Here is a 19188-nt window from a genome sequence, read left to right as displayed (position 1 = left end):
TACCTGTATGCCACAGCACTATATATGTCACATGTCCGATATTATGGAAATTAAGCTGAACTTGAAAACTGCAAATAATTTGACGCAATTCTAAATGGTGGTCTGGCTGTTACTAAGTGTCAGTTCACCCAAGTCCCTCAGAAAAACATTTTCTCATGTAGACGTGTTGTCTCTGGCCACGCAGATGGCTTTGGCCTAATTTGTAGAAGTTTGAGATATCAGTCTTGATTTGTGCTGCCAGCCCGAAACGATGGAGATGACTGGTTTTCGTTTGTGATTCACAACACACTGAAAAGTTATATGCTCGTGGCTCTGTGAGGCTGCACGGATGCACGGCCGTGCGTTGAGCTAAATGCTAATGCGAGCAATGACAGTGCTAACATGCTGATGTTTGGCATTCATCTTTATTTGGATTTTTTTTTGGTTATTTTCAACGATTGCCAAGACGTTTCCATTCAAAACCACAAAGGTTGACCTCGTGGTTGCGCTATAGGGAAAGTCAGGGGATCCTTGGCAATGGATCTAAAAAGCCACTAAGATATTTCAGTTCGGACCAAAGCGGTAGACCAACAGACAAACCTTGCCATCCATTACCAGAAACAATGCACCAAATACTTTGGATAATCCACAAATAATTCAGAATACAGGGACACAGTTTGTGGAAAGAGATGACACTGTTGAATGTTTTAAATGTAATTTTTCAGTGCTTTGAGAAACGCAATAGAAATCCTACTCGTCTCCACAGAAACAGATCTCTCAAAAAATGGGTGAATGGTTTTGATCATTTGAGTCAACGAGCATTTTAACTTCAGAGAAAAAGATCATTCCTCTGGGTGACCAAGCCTGATAGACTCTAGCCTGGACTGGAGTGTTATTGGGCCTGGCTCATAGAGAAACAGTTTTTTTTTCTGCAAACTGAAGGCGGAGGCTAAAAAAAGGGTCTGTCCCCTGACCTACATGGTTGTGGTGGAGCCACGAGGCCTGCCAAGTTGTCAACCACTGGAATGATGCTTAAAATAATGTAAAGACCACAGACTGAACCGCAGCTGACTCATTACACCAAAAAGCATCACAGCAAAGACATATTCCACACAACGTCACAGAACTGACATATTCAACAAAGTGTTACAGAACTGGGTTGAACCTCAATATGTCAGCAAAACATAACAAAGCTGACATATCCCGAATCGCATCATGTACACTGGCAGGGAGCAGACCCTAAGTATTTGGACAGTGGCAGAAGAATGACAAAAACCGACAGTTTGTCGCTGTCTTCCAAAATATCCTTTCTGGAAATGTTTTCTAATCTGCCACCTTTAAGGTTAAGGTCTGGTTCAGTTAAGGCTATATTAACTATTTGGCTGAGGTCCGGAAAAGGTTGCCTTCGTTCATGGATAAAGGACAGCAACAACACTGTTTGCCGGTGGGAACAATTTTGGAAACCATGGTTTCCAATGCAGAAGTCACAAACTTTGTACATCCAACTATGCACCCTGACCTTTTGCAAAGGTTATGCTACGATGCCACCTCTGTCTTTTTCTAATTAGAGAGGATGGTCATCCCTTGACAAGAAAATGTAAGCAGGCTGTGAGCAAGCATTTTTTCTTTTAACCAACCAATGCTGTCACATATCTAGACAAGTTTAGATTTTTCTTTAGTTCTTGACTCCAGCACATTGGATTTAAATCCAATCAATGACAATGACACTGAAGTTTGGACTTTCAGATTTTGAGGATTTTAACATCCCTGTTGAGTGAATGGTTTAGGAATTCATTGCATCGATATGATGCCTGTTAAGTACCAAAAAATTGCAGTACAGAATTGCCAAAGATACGCTTGAGGTAGTTTAGACAGTGACGCCATTGCATAGTTTGTCCACCAAAGAGCACTGACAAGTTTATTTCTTAACTTCAAAATGTCTGTTCATTGCATAGCTTGATATTAATTCTTACATAACTGAATTTCAGGGATCCTTTCAAAACTGTTAAAAGGTATGTCTCTATGGGAAAAGAGTTTTGGCTGAAATTCATTTAATATTGGTCAGAATATAAAATAAAGAATTATGATTCCTACAATGAATGAGAATACTATGGATATATATTTAAAAAAAAACCCAATTACTGCTAAAGCTTAAAGCCAGCATTTTAACCTGCTTGTGTCATTTTAAATCCACTGAAGTGGAGTAGAGAGAACAATTAATCTTTTTTTTTTTTTTTTAAATGTACATTGTCCATATATTTCAAGCTTGATCTGTATGTCTGCTAAGGGATCCCAGTTAGTACCACAAGATTTCTTAAAGCAAAGAACGTAAGGTCTGGAAAAACTGAAAAGTGACAATAGAGCCCTTTCCTCCTGTCGGGAGGAAGATCAACCTGCTGGAACTGATGCTAAATTTCAACCTGCCTCTCAATCAGTAACAGAGATGGTTTGAACTGACATATTACAGTCTGGTGTGTCTGCACTGCTGAACATTGATCCATGCTTGTACACTGCGGCAGTACATTCTCCGTTAGCATGGTAAACAAATGGGGTTTTCTGTTGCTTTTCTGTCTGTTGTCATTTGATAAAAATGAGAACTTTAAGTGAATAGTGTGTGTGTAGCTGTAAACAGAGAAACAAATAGGGGGGGTCAAAAATGAGAGGAAAAAAGTTAAGTGTGAAAATGGGAGGAACGTTGGGCAAAAAGAGAGGTGAAAAGAAAAAGGGGCAAAGGGAGATGTGGAGACAGAACAGCCTTAAGATCCAGAGAAGTAAAGCCAGAGGCAAACAGAAAAACACTGCAGAGACAAGTCGAAAAATAGGGGGGGAAGAAACAAGGCATTCGTCATTTAAAACTTCTCCAAAAACAACCCGAAAGAGTGGCTTTCCACCCTTTCTACACACACACAAATCCTCGAGACCCAGACAGCCAGTGGAACATTTGACTATGCCAATACTGGGCTGTTATTATGGTATATGGAGACAGACACCGGGGGGGGGGGGCACAGAGAGAGAGAGACAGAGAGAGAGAGAGAGAGACAGAGAGAGAGAGACATACAGAAAACGTGGGACAGAGAAAGGTGTGAATAATGCAAACGTGCGGGGTGGATTCCAAAGTAGCAACTAATCATGGGCGTGTGCGCGGGTCTAGAAAGGGTAATTCAGTGATAGATTGCAGAAGGTTGAAAGAGAGAAAATAAGAGTAAGTGGTATATAAATAGGAGAAGAGAAGGAAAAAAAAGAGGAGAGGGACAGACAAACGGACCGAAGCAAGAAAGAGAAAGGTAAGAAGACATTTAATGAAAAAGGTATAGTTGAGTAGAAGCAACGTATACAAACTGAAACAGTTTTTGTAATCTCAAGCTCAGGGAGACACAGCAACTCCTCTCCAAAAGTTTCATCACAGCCCAAAAACCTGTTCTTATCTTCTGGAGAAAAAGGTAATTATTGCAGTCACCCTGTGCCTGAATGAGCCGATCAATACCCCACAACTTGAAAGAGTAAGGTCCTCGGTAGAGAGGTTCATCAAAGCTGGGCAGCCTCTTATTAACAATCTAGAGGCCTAGCAACAACCCTAAACGATGCTACATGTTATGAAGCTCTACCCAGAAAGCATCGTCCTCCCGACTGCGCTCTCTAACATGAGCAGTGATTGATCCTCCTGATCAATCGCTGCCACCTGCTGAGTGCGACAGATTCCGACGACTGGCGTCTCGTCTTTTTTTCCCCCCATACGTTTAGTTACTAGATGACTCTACAGACACGAGCCTCACTCATTTAATGTGCGACGTCTGCTGCATTGAAGTGTTGTGTCTGCTCTTTTCTCCCTCAGGGTTAAGGTCTAATTTTCATGAATGAAAAAACTAAAAAAAAAAAAAAGTCCACCTGTCAAGTTTTCAGTCCTGCTTCTGTATCCTGTTTTGTTTAATCTGTGGATGGGAAAATAAGGAAGCTTCTGCTCTCTTCAGATTTTCTGAATAGATGTAAATCCACAGTGTCTCTCGGTGTTTGTTTTTTTTTCTCCTTCTCTCAAGCTATTAATAGAGAATTATTAAACCCACAGTGCACCTTAAGAGTCGCTGCAGTGTTGAACAAACATGCCTTCACAGATCGCTGAATTGTCTTAACTACAAAATACACAAGGGATTGGCCAACCGTCTGATCGCGAATCCCCGGAGGGCTGGCGGAGCCATGGGACTGAAACAAGTACTGTCACTCTTCCACTACCCTCCTGGGGAAAAAAAAAAAAAAAAAAAAAAGTCTCTCGAGGCAGATGAGGCTCTACTGCAGCCAGCCACTAAAAAATGTGTACTTAAAAGTTCAACACAAATAGATACAGGCAAAGTACATTGGCACAAAGGGGGTGGAAAGGGAAGATGGCAACTTGTTAAAAGAAAGGCATCCCTTCACAGGCGCTCTTCAAGAGGGTCCCGTTCATGAGTGCTCTTTACGATTGACAGCGCTGTCCTGCACGTTGCCAAGTTCTCATTCCGCTGTCACAACGAGCTCTCAAGCTCCTTATAAAGCCTAATTAAAAACAGAAATAAATGAAAAAGTAACGGCAAAAAAAAAAAAAAAAAATACATATAAAAAAACACAGACACACACACACACACACACACACACACAGTGCAGCTCGCAGTAATGTGAGCCGTGCTCTGCTGTGTCAGCATATGAAATATGAAACTTATCAAAACAAAATGTAGGGACTGTGTCCTTTTTTTTTTTTTTTTCCTTCCTTTGATGTTTTCAGGAAAACAGCAGAGGAGGATCCAAAAATAGCGAGATAGAGTTTTCTAAACCCTAGAAACAATAAACCGGACGAGAGCAACAACACGCCCCCACTCAAAAAAAAGAAAAAAAAGAAAAAGGCTGGAAAAATTCATCGTGATGTTTTCCTTGGACAGGAAAGAGGTGGGGAGACAAGCACAGGCATGCGATGTAAAATCCATGGACGGACGCGGAGCTACAGCACACTGGACTGGTGTGTGCATAGGCTCCTGGGTTGATTCTGTACATGCGTGCATGTACTGGACACATGGTGAGTAGAGGAAGATTATCAAGTGACAGGGAAAGAATGACATATGAGACAGTGTGAGGCAGACATAGTAGTAGAAGAGGAACAAACAAGTTGGGACACACACACATGCAAGACGCACTGCCATGGCCATTCTGCATGAGTGAAGAGTGTGTGTCTGTGTGTGTGTGTGTGTGTGTCTGTGTGCTGCTGACATTTAGATGCAGGGTAAGAGTGTAGGCGTGGGGTTGCACAGTGAAAAGGCCACACTGTGTAACCCTACAGTGGGAGGCCATGACTGACATCTGTGTGGGCTTGTGTGTGGGTGGACATGCGTGTATGTGTGTATGTACGCGGGCGCGTACGTGTGTGTGTGTGTGTGTGGCTGGGAAAAGGGAGGTTCTGTAGTAACGTTGGAGAAAAAGTTCAAATACAAAACAACAAAATCGGGGAATCGGAACAACCAAAACAACTGCAAAACCTAAGTCCACGTTTTAAGCGCTTATCTGCAAGTGAACCTGCCCCACAGACCTGGAGACCCCGAAGCAAAGCACTAGGAGTCATTCTGTCGCTCATAAACACATCCCATAACCCAGTTCAATGGAGCTCTACCGGTTTGCCCGTTGCTCCGCTGCCGTCCACCAAAAACACATATCAGACAATGGCGAGCACTTTTAAAACACAGGAGCACTGCCGTGACAGACAGAGGTTGGGAAACCCTGCTACTAAACAACTAAAAACTTTTTATACATGGCACAAGACTTTGAAAACTGATGTTCAAGTTGCCCCCCCCTCCCCATTTTAGGTTTAATTTAATAATTTGATGAAGGTGCAGTTTAGAGAGGACTCATCCATATCGTTACATTTGAGGGGGGGGGGGGAAGGACAGAATTTCTGTTTTCCCTCTTATCATTATTCCTGCACCACAAAATAAAAGTTTAAAAATAGGCTTACTTGGATGTGAGAGACTGGCTGGTAGGAGGCCTCAGCACAGACGCCTGCACACAGGCTGAAGAGGTTTTTCATCACTGACTGCTCCTCTGCTCGTATGGTGATGTTGCTGGATATTTCTCACACACACACGCGTCAACTACACACATACCCTTAACCTACGTCACACACTCACAAGAAACACGCCATTACTGGAGCTGCGTGTATCTCACAGAATCCGTTTTCAAGGTGGCGGAACACGTAGGCAGTTGTGCACAAACACAGTCTGCCAGCCACTGGCACTTTCACAGCCCCTGCTTCTGCCCATTGTGGCGGCATGGGAGACCCTGTATATCGCTGAGACAGCTGTGGGCCATCAGCTCGTCACAGGCCACAGAGTGAGTCTCAGCCGTCCGCCTTCAGCTCCATCATTCAATGCACTGAAAGCTCTTTGTGTGTGTGTGTGTATAATCCTACCTTGTCGCTGTCTACAGTGTTCTGGGACGTCCTGGAAGCGATGGAGATGGTATCTGGTTGGCTGCTGCCATCTCCCTGACTGTCTCCATCTTCGCCTCCCTCCCTGAATACACAGACGCACACACACAATCAAAATCTCAGAAAGGTATCAGCTCTGCTGTGATGACACTTTTTACCTTTTTGGGGAGAAGGTTTCTGACCGCACTGCCCCAGTTTAACCTTGAGGACATTTCTAGCTGTGGCAACAGTAGAGTCAAGTCCCTAAATCTCCTCATTGCACAAGCGCCTGAGGATGGATCGCTCAAGCAGCAGGAGGGCTACTGGCTGTACATCTGACTGAATTTACAGAGGATTCACTCAGTCCGTGAGGGTCAGTGGGTGTGGACAATCCTGCGCCCCTGCAGAGCAGGTGCAAGTAGCAGAGGTGTATTTAAGAGGCGAGAATCTGAGCCCGCTCTTTGTCCGCTTTCTAACAAGAGAAACCTACTGAAAGCAGACAAAGAGCGGGTTCAGGTTTCCACAGGTTAAGCACTGAATTATTTACAAAAATGTGAAAAATGTCATTCGGTCTCTTCCACGTGTCCTGTGAAGTTTTTTTTAATGACTCCTGTTGCATTAATAATACAGGCAGGGCCACAGATGACGCGAAATCATTTTTTCTCCGGTGCCGTTGAGGTGCGGCCTAACTGATTGTTTCTGATTTGGGATCACGACTTTTTCTTTTCCTAGTAATTTGGTAATCACAGACAAATCCCACCATTTAGCTGAACTGAGCTCTCCCTCATGGCCTGGCGCTGACCTGCGCCCTCATGGAGATTATCAGGAAGATAAAGCTGATCCCGCAGCAATTTTTCTTCCCTCAATAAAGATGGTTCTGCCCACGGTTATAACTGTTCTGTCTTCTGTTCTAACTCTAACTCTGTCTTCTGTTTGGTGTGTGTGCGTGTCCTTGTTTACCTCTTAGTGTTATTCCTCGGTTTGGTCAGTGCTGGGGTTTTAGGCAGATGAAGAGGCTCCTTGAGCGCCCCCTTCAGGTGAGTCATCCTCTCCTGGATCACCTCCCTGATGTTTTTAATCCACTCCTGTTTGGCTTCCATACTGGACGCCTGGAGGACAAACGACCACGCAATTATTACTAACCCAACGCCTCATTCTGGCAGCAAACCAGCATGTGTGCATCTAATTAGAGGACAGGAAGCTTGACTTAATTTTCACTTACTTTTAGCACAGTTTTGTTGTCAGAGGAAGGGGTTCTTCCCGCCCACAGGGCAAATTTACACGGGTCACCCTCAATGTGCTCGGTCACCCCCAACTCTGATGTCTGCAGCATAGCAAGGAGGGAAGAAAGTATAAATATCGGAAATGAGTCAGCGAGAGCTAACCCTCCGTAGCTACAGTACATCCAACACCCACCAGTAGTCTGTTCTTGTACTGGTACTTAGTTCTGCCGGCCGAGTCCTTGATCTCCTTGCTGAAGACCAGGGAGAACTCAAACAGGAAGAGGTGCCGGTCCCTCCCTTTTCTGATCAGCGAGCGTGGATCCCAAACCTGGAAACTGTCCTGCAGGATCAGCTCGCCCTGCACCTCCAGGTTCTCCTCAAAGCCTGCGGACGAGGAGGACTGAGAGTCAATACCAGCCAAGCTGCCCAGAGCCTGGGAGTCGGGAGGTGGAACAAGTCTTGGAAAAAGGTCAGTAGTAACGGGAATTAAGGGACTCAAAGATTGTAATTGATTGAAAAAAGACCTAAAGACATTTAATTCAATAATCCTATAGGCAAATAATTTATATTTTGGTACAGCAGTATGGACAGTATCTTACCCTCCAACATGGCGAGATGCATGGCATCATTAGCTCTCTTAGGAACACTGAGCATCACCTCCAAACCGTCTTTAATCTCCCCTTTACCCTCCTCGCAGCAAGACAGTAGCTCCTGCAGGGGGAGAGGATATTAAATGTGATGAGAGGGCACAACAGAGTGCAAAAGCGGGGTAAAAACGTGAGTACGCGCGTGTGTGTGTATCTGAGCGTCTACCTTAAGCAGCAGTTGGTACTTGGTGATCCTCTGGACTGGTTTGATGAGGTAGGAGGAGATGGAGTTAGCCAGTCCGCGTCTCTGCTGAATGTCCTGTTCATGCACACACGGAGGCAAAGTTACAGCAACTCGCTGAACAAAATAAAATAACTGAAGTAGTCATAAATGTTGAATGTTCGCTTCAGCATGCTGCTGCCGGGGAACGCTTTCGACGATCAAACGGCACCATCTGCTGACAAAACAGGTGAACTACACATTGATCACATTCCCCGGCTGCGGGAGGGAAATTGGGAAACCCGCGGCTGTACACTCCCAATCTTCCTTTCCAAATTTGAGTGATCTGCTTGACAGTGTACTTGTAGCAGCCCTCAACTCAAACCATGGACTGGAGTCCCGTTTCTATGCTCCACGGTCGGCACCCATCGCAACAAATTCCCCGCTCTGAGCCCTTCTTGTTGTTGTTGGGTTTGCCACGGTGTTCTGTACCGAGGCAACAATTGCATATCATAACACACAACCGGTTGAGTTATTGGAGAGGGGATCTGTTTATTTCCTTGAAACATGCGCCGAAGCAAAAGCAGAAAGACAATAAATCACATTTTCTGAAAATAGACGGTGCTCCTTTTTTTCTTCGAAGGTTTAGAGTAGTCTAGAATAGGCCAATTTATTCAGACACAAGTAAGACACTCTTATTAGGAATAAGCTGGTTTTATGATTATTAGGCAGAATAAATGGGTTGTTTTTATTTTGTTCAGTATTGTTTATGCGACGATCTGTGCGAGAATACTGAAAGGTTTACTCACGTCAAAGAAGGTGCCGGCATGCTCCAGTATGAGCTGACTGGAGTCTGGCTTGTTCTTACAGTAATCCACATAAATATGAAACTTATCAGCCTGGAAAACAGGACAGGAGAGGAGACTCAAAGTTGTGTTTTTTACAGCGAGGATCATCATGTTGTGATCTCTTCACCCCTCCGCCCCCTAATTAAGGGGGTGGTCGAAATCAGGGGGTCAGGAAGTCTCCGCCTTGTCATTCGGACCCCATCTGGAATAAAGGGCTGACTCTCACCCAGGTGACGAAGCAGTGACCAACATCCTCCGGTAGCTGCTCATAGTTCACCAGCTCCTTCAGGAAAATACTGGAAACACACACACAAACCGCAGAAAACAAAAGATCATAAAGTGCCCTTAATAGATTTTTACGTGGATCAGCGGTTTAGGGTAAACGAATAAATTAACCTAAATGTTTCTTAGCACCTTTACATAAAAAACGATTGTATTCTACTGTATTCTTTGATGCGGCTTTCCTCAAAACTTAGCAGGAAGTTTATTCAGAAATCCTGTGGGTTAGCGATTCCTTTGAGCCCTAATGAAGAAGCAACACAGAGATTTCCCGGAGGAACTGCAAGGAAAAAACCTTTTTCTCGAACGTTTGGAGTTCACGAACCGTCTGCAAAGGCAAACCTCTAGGGCGCTTCCTCAGCTCCCCTGTAGCTAGTATTAGAGAAAAACCCGGCCATTTTCCCCTCGGGGGGGGGTTTCCAAGTGGTGAGAGTTCTCACGGCAAATCTCTAACAGTTGAGAGGCGTTCCACTGTAGAAACATTGGCTCATTACTGACGCATGTGTAAGATGCCCGCAACGATTTTTGCCATTCTTCGACTCAATGCCATTTCGCTCACATGCTACTAGAGCAGAAGTATGTAATAGGCCACGGTTGTTGCTAGGGAAACCCTCCATCCGGTTTCAGACACGGTCGGGTCTGAAACGCGGAGCAGCTTGAGCAAAGACGGACCGATTCCCCTGCCAAGCACAGTCACCGGGGGCTTCGTTAGAAACAATCTACGCGTCTCTCACTTGTTGTGGAAGTCGTAGATCTCCTGCATGTTGCCGAAGATTATGTGCTCCTTGTTGGCAATGCCTGGAGGAATCTCCTCCACACCGCTGGTCATCTCCCATAGGTAGGTCTGACAGACAGACAGAGAGACAGGTGAGGCAGGCGGGACAATCTTGGCTCGTGCCAGACAAAACTACACAGGCGGGAGGCTTCTTCCTACCTCCAGACACTCGTGGAGATCTCTGACGTAGGTCTTCTCTGTCTGCAGTAACTCTGCCATGATGAACCTGAGGCAAGAAAAAACAGTTTGGCGCCACCAAGAACAATCAGGGGGCATGAATTCTATAAAGGGGACAGTTTTGTATCTGATTGTTCCACGGCTGCACAAGCCTACTGACGTTCCTCCAAGACCTTTAAGTCCTAACAAACAATTCATGACAAGACAAAGGCTTTTTAGAAGGCCGCAGAGGAGATTAGGACACTGCAGGCTGTGCTATTATCACAATTATGTGTCTTTGATGTCTTAAAATCTTTGGGAAGGCAATGGGTCGCGGATGATTGCCGTCATCGGGACAGATTGAGGAAACACTGTCTTGGGAGTGGATAGGAATGAATTTTGGTGAATAAAGTGAGTTACTGCAGCTCTATTCATCATTTATCAGTCGTTTTATAGGCTTTCATGCGTTTCAGGTTTGGGTCATGTCGCATCTGCAGGTCTGGTGGTTTACATGTTCCCTGTAAGATGCCATTTCTCATTCCTATCTAGGACGTGGCAACATGCGCAGACTCGTTCTCTCTCTCTCTCCTCTCCCCTTCGTTACTGCACTCACTCTTTCTTCCTTGCAGACTTCCTCTTCTCCTCGTTGACCTCGTGGTTGGGGTCACGCAGTTTGACCTCGGGGTCGTCTGTCAGGCTGGCGGGGATAATGTCCAGCTCCAGGTCTTTGTTGTCCTGCACGGAGCAACGTAAATGGATTTTCGTCAGTGAAACAAAAAATTGATAAGACTTTATCCACGTTTGTAACCACATCCGTGTTCATAAGTATTCATTCAGAATGAATCGGTGTGTTGAGACGGACAGTTTGAAAGAGCCGGGCCAACCATAGGCTCATATCAGATTTCAGTCTCAGGAGCAACAAATGAAACTAAACTAACGTGCGTGAGGAGTGAGTGCAGGCGTGTGCGGTCACCTCAGAGCTGACCCCCAGGCTCCTCTCCAGGCTCTCCTGGTACTTGGCCATGCGTACGGAGAAGTCGCGGTACCTGCGGTCCACCGTGCTCACCCATCGCTTCAGCTCCGACACGTGGGCGTGGCCCTTCTCCACCAGGTTGTCCGCCAACTGGATCAGCAGCTTTACCTTCTCCTTGGTTTGCTGTGGGATGGACATGGGTTTCATACCGCTTTCCTGTAGATGTCTCTCATGTCCTGGGTTTTTTTCTCCGTGTAGTGAGTTCTCTCTCTCCCTTTTTTTTTTTTTTAGGTTTCAAATATTATAAACTGTTCAGTAATTATTTCAGTGTCTGACCATCTGCCCACCCTGCGATTTGACAAAATGTTCTGGGAGCGTTGAGCATCAATTACCAACTGTCAGCTCCGATTCCTGTCCATACACAAACCCAAGTTCACTTGCCAGCATGCAACAACTAACCTTGGTTGTTTGCTTCTGTTTCAAAAAGGCAATATAACTACTAGCTGTCACTCCTGTTCAAAATCACACTGAAGGTGAACTGTACTGCATTTGGTATGGACATTAGCTCTGGAACGAAAGGGGGTTCTAAGGTTCCTAGTTCCGTTGATGTGACACCCGGAGAGCACTGCAGCTCTTTTGAGGCTCAATAAAGCTGTCAGTAGCTGAGCTGTACACACACACACACACACACACACACATTCACACACACACACACACACACACACACACACACACACACACACAGTGTACCTTGGCAGTGAGTCTGAAATGATGGTAGTCGTTGAGGAGCTCCTGTGTTTCGTCACTGCCGTCGCCAGGTGACGTGTGTGTGGCCAAGTAAACTTCACCGGTCTCCTGGATCCAATCAAGTGCCTGCACACACACGACACACACACACAACAGGTAAAGTTTATATTCAGTCCCCTGTATTGTATTTTTCCCATATAAACTCACTCGCTGAAAACCAGATGCTTTTTTAATGCTGCACATTTCCCCAAAGCCAAAATCCAGCTGGCACACACACACACACACACACACACACACACACACACACACACACACACACACACACACACACAGACCTGTTTGGCACTCCGTTCAAACACCAGGTACTGCTGACACTGGTCCAGCCTTCGTTTCTTTAACGTCCAGAAGTGAAGGACTCTGTTCTCCCTCTGCAGCAGCTCATTCAGAATGGCTGAACACACACACACACACACACACACACACACACACACACACACACACAAAAAAAAAACACACACAGCATTATGATAAACATACACTCCATGAGTGCACTTCAGTTAAGTACATTATAACATTATATATGATATGATTAAACAGAGTCCAGGCAGAAAAGCCAAATAATTTGGACATGTGGAATATTTATGCAAGTTTACATTATCTGCGTCGTCAAACTAAACGATCCTTTTCAGGTAAATAATGAGTTAAACAATTGGCCTTTACATAAATATTAGGACTTTCATAACATTGGTCCCAATATGTTTTTCAGGTCTGTCATAATTTGATTTATGTAAAAATATTAATATAGTGAGATAAATATCAGATTGATAGTGGGTCTTCTTGTGCGACCATCAGGCGAACTGACGAAGTCACTGACACTGTTCCTGCTGTTGCACCAGTGGTAACGCAGTAGTCACAGTAGTGACAGTAGTAACAGTAGAAGTCCTATCAGCAGCACCGACCTTTGACCTGTTGTTCGGGCCCTCTGGTGTGACTGGCTGCTCCGGGCATGCTCACATTGTTCCTGTGAATGTACTTCAGAAACACCTCGGCATTCCTCCTGGCCAGAGTGCACGCCTGAAAAAACAGGAATATGGCAGGGAGATGGCGGCGACGCTGACCCACCACCACGGCCATGATACACGCTCCTCTAACACCAGGCAACCAACGACCTCACTACCACTATCACTATCACTATCACTGAATTCAGCACGTTGCAGTCCGCCATTAGGGTTCGTCCTAACTCTGGTCGGTTCGTCTGTTTGCTTCGGGTCCTTGAGGCTGGTGTCAAAGCCATCATTCAAACTCTAACGTGCACCAGACAACTCCTCCAAAACAGCTCGGACCAAACGCAGGGTCATGTGATGTACACTGCATCGGGTGCACTAAAGTCAGTCAATGTGAACCCAAGGTCATTTGTAAATTTCATTAAAGCCAACGAAACTCAAAAGTGTCAGCAGAGGCAATGAAAGCTTATTGGCTTCAGAGTAATTTGACTTTTTAATTTTGGTTACATCTCTAGAGCAGAACTATCTAGATGATGGATCTAATGTTCATAGGTTTAATGATCTCAACGGACATCTCATTTCCCCATCTCATCTCCCATCTGGTATACAAACTTTCATTAAGATTTATATTTGGAACCCAAACACAGTCTGAATTTATAGGTGTCATGGTTTGAAATGCTACTTTCTATACCATTCTCCTCTTTATTCTGCCTCGTCCTGCTCGGGTGTCTTCTATTAAAAACTCTTTATTGAATTTGCTGTTTCAGTTCACCTTAAGGAAAGCCTCTTTCTGCTCCAGGTGTTTACTGATCAGAGGTAGAAGGTGGTCACTGTCGGCAGAAGTTCCCAGTTTGTCGTGACTGCCGCACCAGTCTTCGTCCCGGCGATACTCCTGCTCCAGGCTCTCTAACACACTGCACACCTGGACGGACAGACACAAAGAGTTGGTGACGCCCCGACAGCTCTCCTGCTCTAACCCCCTAGAAATGAGAAAAACAGGGTGTACCTGTTCAGACGTCTTGTAAAAGGCCACCGAGGCATTTACAAGCTTCAGGCGGTCCTCCATCTTCAGCATCAACTGCTGCCAATGAACGGCCACCTTCTCGGCACAGCTTCGAATTGCCTCTGGATCATAGTGACCTGCCTGGAGCATCATCTGGAACGAAGAAGTGTGTGAGAAAGAGAGCGGGTCGAAGGTGATACATGGTGTTGATGAACAGCCTGCAACATCTCCCGGACCCAGGAATGTAGGGCTATAGCATGCGGGCTAAGGCAAGATATCTAGCGGAGATCTGTAGTGGCGTGGGTCTTACTTTCTCAAATTAAGTCTTTCAAGCGCGCTACAGTCTGCTGCAGTGAACAATAAAGTAACAGTTGTAAAAAAGCATGGATTTACCTCAGCTTTTTGCTGGACCTGCAGAGCGCTCTGATGAGTCTTCTGGAGAGAGTTAGCATGGAAGAGAGACTGGAGGAAGAGGAGGAGGAGATGGTTACCATCAATTAAAATCACTGACTCATTAGTTCATGTCAACTTTAAAGCTTCCCTGTGGAGTCTTTTGACCGCTACTAACATGATGGAGCAGTATTTTTATCCGTGGATCCCCACACAGGAGGACAAACGTGCACAGTCCAGCCGATGGAGTCACATTATTTCGCTGATCTACAGGTGGCGGTACCTTGTCAAAAACCTACACCGAGGCCCCAAGAGAGGGCAGTGAAGAGGAAGACTGCAAGTTGGTAAACATGGATGTTAAAAAAAAAAATGGAGGTTTCAAACTCTTAAGAAAAATAAGCCCTGCAAATATTTGAGGAGGAAGGAAATGCATTCAGCACATTTGATTCACACATTTGTTATGGTGAGCAATGCTGAATGTAAACAGACAAGAAAACGCCACAGGGCCCTTTCGAGCGTAAAGTGAGTACTACTTCAGAAAGTAATGTAAATATGCCATTTTTTTAAAGGTTACAGGGGCAGTTTATCAGGCCGCGGCAGAAGCTTGGAAACCAGACAGCTACGATCCTGAAGCAGGTCGAAGCCAGAGGCCATGTGCAGGAGCCCTGGCAATGGGAAGCTCGCTTCAGATCCAGTCCACTGTCAATTCTCTCTTAATATACAAAGGGAATCTTTTTTTTTGTGGTCTTAACCCAATTTCCTAACTTCATTACTTTTAATGTGTGCCGGGAAAGGGAGCTGCACGAAAGTGATGTCAGGTTTCTCAGTCATCCGGGTCACGGTATTCCGTAAGTGCCGTGCGAAGGCAACCGGACTTGCCTGAAATCCTTGAAGACGTTTCGCCTCTCATCCGGAAAGGCCTCCTCAGTTCTGAGTACCGTGAAAGTGATGCTGAACCTAAAATCTACAGTTTTCTTTTAACGTCACATACGATCGATTCTGTATATGACGGTGGAGTGTCACTTAAAGACTATATTGAGGCTTACAAAGAAGTATGTTTTTTTTATGGTCAACATCCTGGACTCTACTGAGTCTCAAGATAAGACTCAAACATGAAGGGAGTTAAATTCCAGCGTAGGAATTCTATGATTCATATACTTCTCTAGCTGGAATCGGCTCCAGCCCCCAATGTGATTAGTCTGTAGTGTTGTCCACCTGAAAGTGTCAGAAGCCATGATGTGAGTTTATTTGGGTTTTTCTTTTATCAGTACATGTCATCTTTTCACTGTTAGTATTGGAGCAGACAATGCTCTCATTGTGCTTTGTGTGTGTGTGTGTGTGTGTGTGTGTGTGTGTGTGTGTGTGTGTGCGTGCGTGTTTGAGCTCTTAGCCAAGGCAGTATTACATCAGTCTGATGGAGGATGCATGAGTTACATCATGTTTAGGAAACACACACACACACACACACACACACGCACACGAACGCATACGAACGCACACACCAATCACAGTTCGACAGGAGCAGAAACCAGGCCAGAACACACAAGTTGGGTCTGGTCCAAAACAATGTGTGTGTGTGTGTGTGTGTGTGTGTGTGTGTGTGTGTGTGTGTGTGTGTGTGTGTGTGTGTGTGTGTGTGTAGTACAGTGCTGATCAAGGGGGTTTTACCCCTTTTAGTGTTCACACTAAAAAAGGCAGGAGTCAGCTATTTAAAGCTCTGCACTCAGTAACGCATACACACACGCGCACACACTTGTATAGAGATATCATTTGAATGTGTGCGCGTGTGTGTTTTAGCATCTGTTACTCTTCAAAGTCATTGCAGACTGAAAATTATTGAGCCAAGCCTGGCTCACACACAGATGACAAAGAAAGTGTGTGTGTGTGTGTGTGTGTGTGTGTGTGTGTGTGTGTGTGTGTGTGTGTGTGTGTGCGTGTGCGTGGAGCAGTGTGCGCACCCATCTGCTGCTATTCAAACCAATACATACTGAAATAATTATAACTATAGTACAGTAATCCTGGTTTTAGCAGCAGTAATTAGGATGTGTGTGAGAGTGAGTGTTCACCTCTATAGCCATCTGGAACTGCTCATGTTCCCTCTGCAGCTGCTCAGCCTCTGACAGGGAGCTGGCATTCACCATGCTGGCATTCAACATGGACTCACCGTTACGAATCCAACCCAACACCTGGACGGAGGGAGAGACACACACACACACACACACACACACAAAACGACAATATATGACACAATATTTAAATGTGAAGATATTTATGTGCATGTAAGCTGTGGGAGAGAAATCTCCCAGACTATTTTCTCACAGAGTCCAGGGAAAATATACAGGCGGCAGAGAGCATGGATGATACAGATGATGCAGACGAGTCTGCTGGTAGTCGCACAAATGTAGCTAATGCTTATCAAAGCTTTGGAGGGTATTTCACTTTTCACTTTTCATATTTCGCCCCAAGAGCAGTGCTAGTGTCCGTGTCCATTTTGGACCTTTCGGTCTTTATCTCCACCTTTAGAAAAGCTTTCCGGGCAGGCAGACTTTGCTGAAATGTGCCTGCAGTGACAGCTGGACAAAAGCAATGTCAAAAAACTAGGTTTTAGACTTTTCCCCATGATACCGGACTTTGTCTAGAGACCTAGAGCAGGTGTTTAACCGATGTGCAGGGTTAGACAAGTACAATGCGCCGTCCATTCTGCCAGAAATAAAGAGGCACAAGAAGAAGAGGACAAATCCCTTACTCTGAAAATGTTTAACCAAACAAAAAAGCTTTCATACAATAGAATAAAACTAATACCAAAGTATGTGTTCATTTAATGTATGAAAGGCCAATGCATAGTAATACTTCTGTTGGTGCAGTCTGCCAAGTACCCACAGCTTCCATTTAAACAGCAGGGTTTACTTTTAATGGTCAACAACAAAACAGGGCCAGCCATTATTTATCCGTTAATCTGCAGTATCCGTGACACATAACGAAGGCAAGGTTTGCTCTCATTTGTCAACAAGTAAAGAGGACTGGCCCGTTTCTTTTTTATCATTTCTTTCGGATTAAGTGTTAACAGCGAGAACCTACTAGCTTAGATTCAAGCCGCTCGGTCCTTTGCGGTCACCGTGCCCCAGCAGTTTTTATTTTTGCACCTTCGCCGTGCATGTAACCTATTATACCACGCTCGACCTATGTGGTGCCCACAATTACTGGAAGTAAGTCATGCACTTCGCTGAACTGTGGCTGCAAGGAAATCGATCTGATATTTAGTAGATCTATGACCAAGTGAGTTCGATAGGACAGATTGGAGTAAGAGAATAGGAGTGAGGGTGTAGCAGCACGGGAGTGTGTGTGTGTGTGTGTGTTTGTGTGTTATTAGCACGTTGCCATCAACCTCGTAAATTATTCAGTCATATCCATCTGCAGCAGCAGTGTGCTTCCTGTGTCATGACGTTCACATCTGCACCAGTTTCTTCACAAAAAACGCAAAACATTTGCTTTACAGGGGAGGAAGAGCTGGGTGTTATTCTTGTCATGTCTCCAACGTGGAGGAATCTTTCCAAAGTGATTCCCTCGGTTTCTAATAATAAACGCAAGCCCACCTTACTCCATTAAAGCCCCGTACTATTTCCTTTTTAGGATACGTTTTCTAGTCTTCGCTGCCTCAGGATCAGAATAATGCTCAGGACATTTTGTAGATGAATGTAGCTGGCTTCAAAGTGGCTATACTGTCCAGTATGATAGTACTGTAATCCAGTATGCGTAGCGTTCTACATTTACTGTACGACAGGATTTTCATATCCAAATAAAACTAACACCAGAAAAACTCTGTCGCTTTCCCGTTTGACTTTTTTGCAAAAAAGAAAAATACCTTTTACGAAAGGGTTCAGAAAAAGCATTCGACTTTGTATTTGCTGGAACCGGCCACCTCTCCTCCTGCTTTGCTGTCCAGCACAGTGTTTCAAAACGTCCCCTGATTAAGTTGTTTCTGAGGGGAATGACACAGTATAAATAAATAATTATCGGACGGTACTCAGCAGGTTTTTGACTGCACGCTAAATATCTACACCTCCCATGCATATTCATGCCTTTCACATCCCAGAATGTGAAGTATGCACGAAGTACAGGCCCAGTGGACGAGTGGACAGGTGGATCCAATTCACGCAAGAGGACATTTCAAATGAAGGCCAACCATTGATGAATTGAGGGAACGAAATCGGGGAAAAAGTGTATCAATGACGCCCAGCGAATGATATTCAGTGTCTTTAGTGTATGGTGCCGGCGTTCGCATGTGTTTACCTGTTTAACCTCAGCCTGTAAATGGCGTAGCTGCAGAATCTGCTCCAGCCGTGTGTGCGTGTGCTGCGCGTTGAGCTCCACCTCCTGCTGCTTCTCGTGGAGGAACTCTAGCAGCTCCTGGACCTGAGAGGCCAAGTCCATGTCCTTCTCCCCTGTCAGTTCGATCCCTGACACACACACACACACACACACACACACACTTTGACGTGACTTTTTCTGTCTGCTCTTTCATTTCTGTTCAAAAGCTCATAACTGGTCATTTGGGAAGCATGTTAGACGCAAACTGATGCCAG

General features: G+C 45.0%; 1 protein-coding gene across 1 annotated transcript in view; it reads right to left on the bottom strand.

Moving 5' to 3' along the window:
• Positions 1-19188, bottom strand: part of kalrna (kalirin RhoGEF kinase a) — a 135345-nt gene that overhangs the window by 51013 nt on the left and 65144 nt on the right. Inside the window, exons 19-38 of the mRNA XM_040148029.1 lie at positions 18896-19062; positions 16672-16791; positions 14609-14650; positions 14219-14368; positions 13985-14134; positions 13168-13282; positions 12544-12659; positions 12212-12334; positions 11462-11644; positions 11102-11223; positions 10492-10558; positions 10292-10401; positions 9505-9574; positions 9240-9329; positions 8437-8529; positions 8223-8334; positions 7817-8007; positions 7623-7724; positions 7361-7509; positions 6404-6506 (exon numbers count right to left, since the gene is read on the bottom strand). Of these exons, the coding sequence (XP_040003963.1) occupies positions 6404-6506; positions 7361-7509; positions 7623-7724; positions 7817-8007; positions 8223-8334; positions 8437-8529; positions 9240-9329; positions 9505-9574; positions 10292-10401; positions 10492-10558; positions 11102-11223; positions 11462-11644; positions 12212-12334; positions 12544-12659; positions 13168-13282; positions 13985-14134; positions 14219-14368; positions 14609-14650; positions 16672-16791; positions 18896-19062 (2375 nt within the window). The remainder of the gene's footprint in view (positions 1-6403; positions 6507-7360; positions 7510-7622; positions 7725-7816; positions 8008-8222; positions 8335-8436; positions 8530-9239; positions 9330-9504; positions 9575-10291; positions 10402-10491; positions 10559-11101; positions 11224-11461; positions 11645-12211; positions 12335-12543; positions 12660-13167; positions 13283-13984; positions 14135-14218; positions 14369-14608; positions 14651-16671; positions 16792-18895; positions 19063-19188) is intronic.

The sequence above is a fragment of the Xiphias gladius genome, chromosome 16 (assembly GCF_016859285.1).
Source record: "Xiphias gladius isolate SHS-SW01 ecotype Sanya breed wild chromosome 16, ASM1685928v1, whole genome shotgun sequence".
Lineage (NCBI taxonomy): Eukaryota > Metazoa > Chordata > Actinopteri > Istiophoriformes > Xiphiidae > Xiphias > Xiphias gladius.
This window is presented reverse-complemented; position numbering and strand designations above follow the sequence as displayed.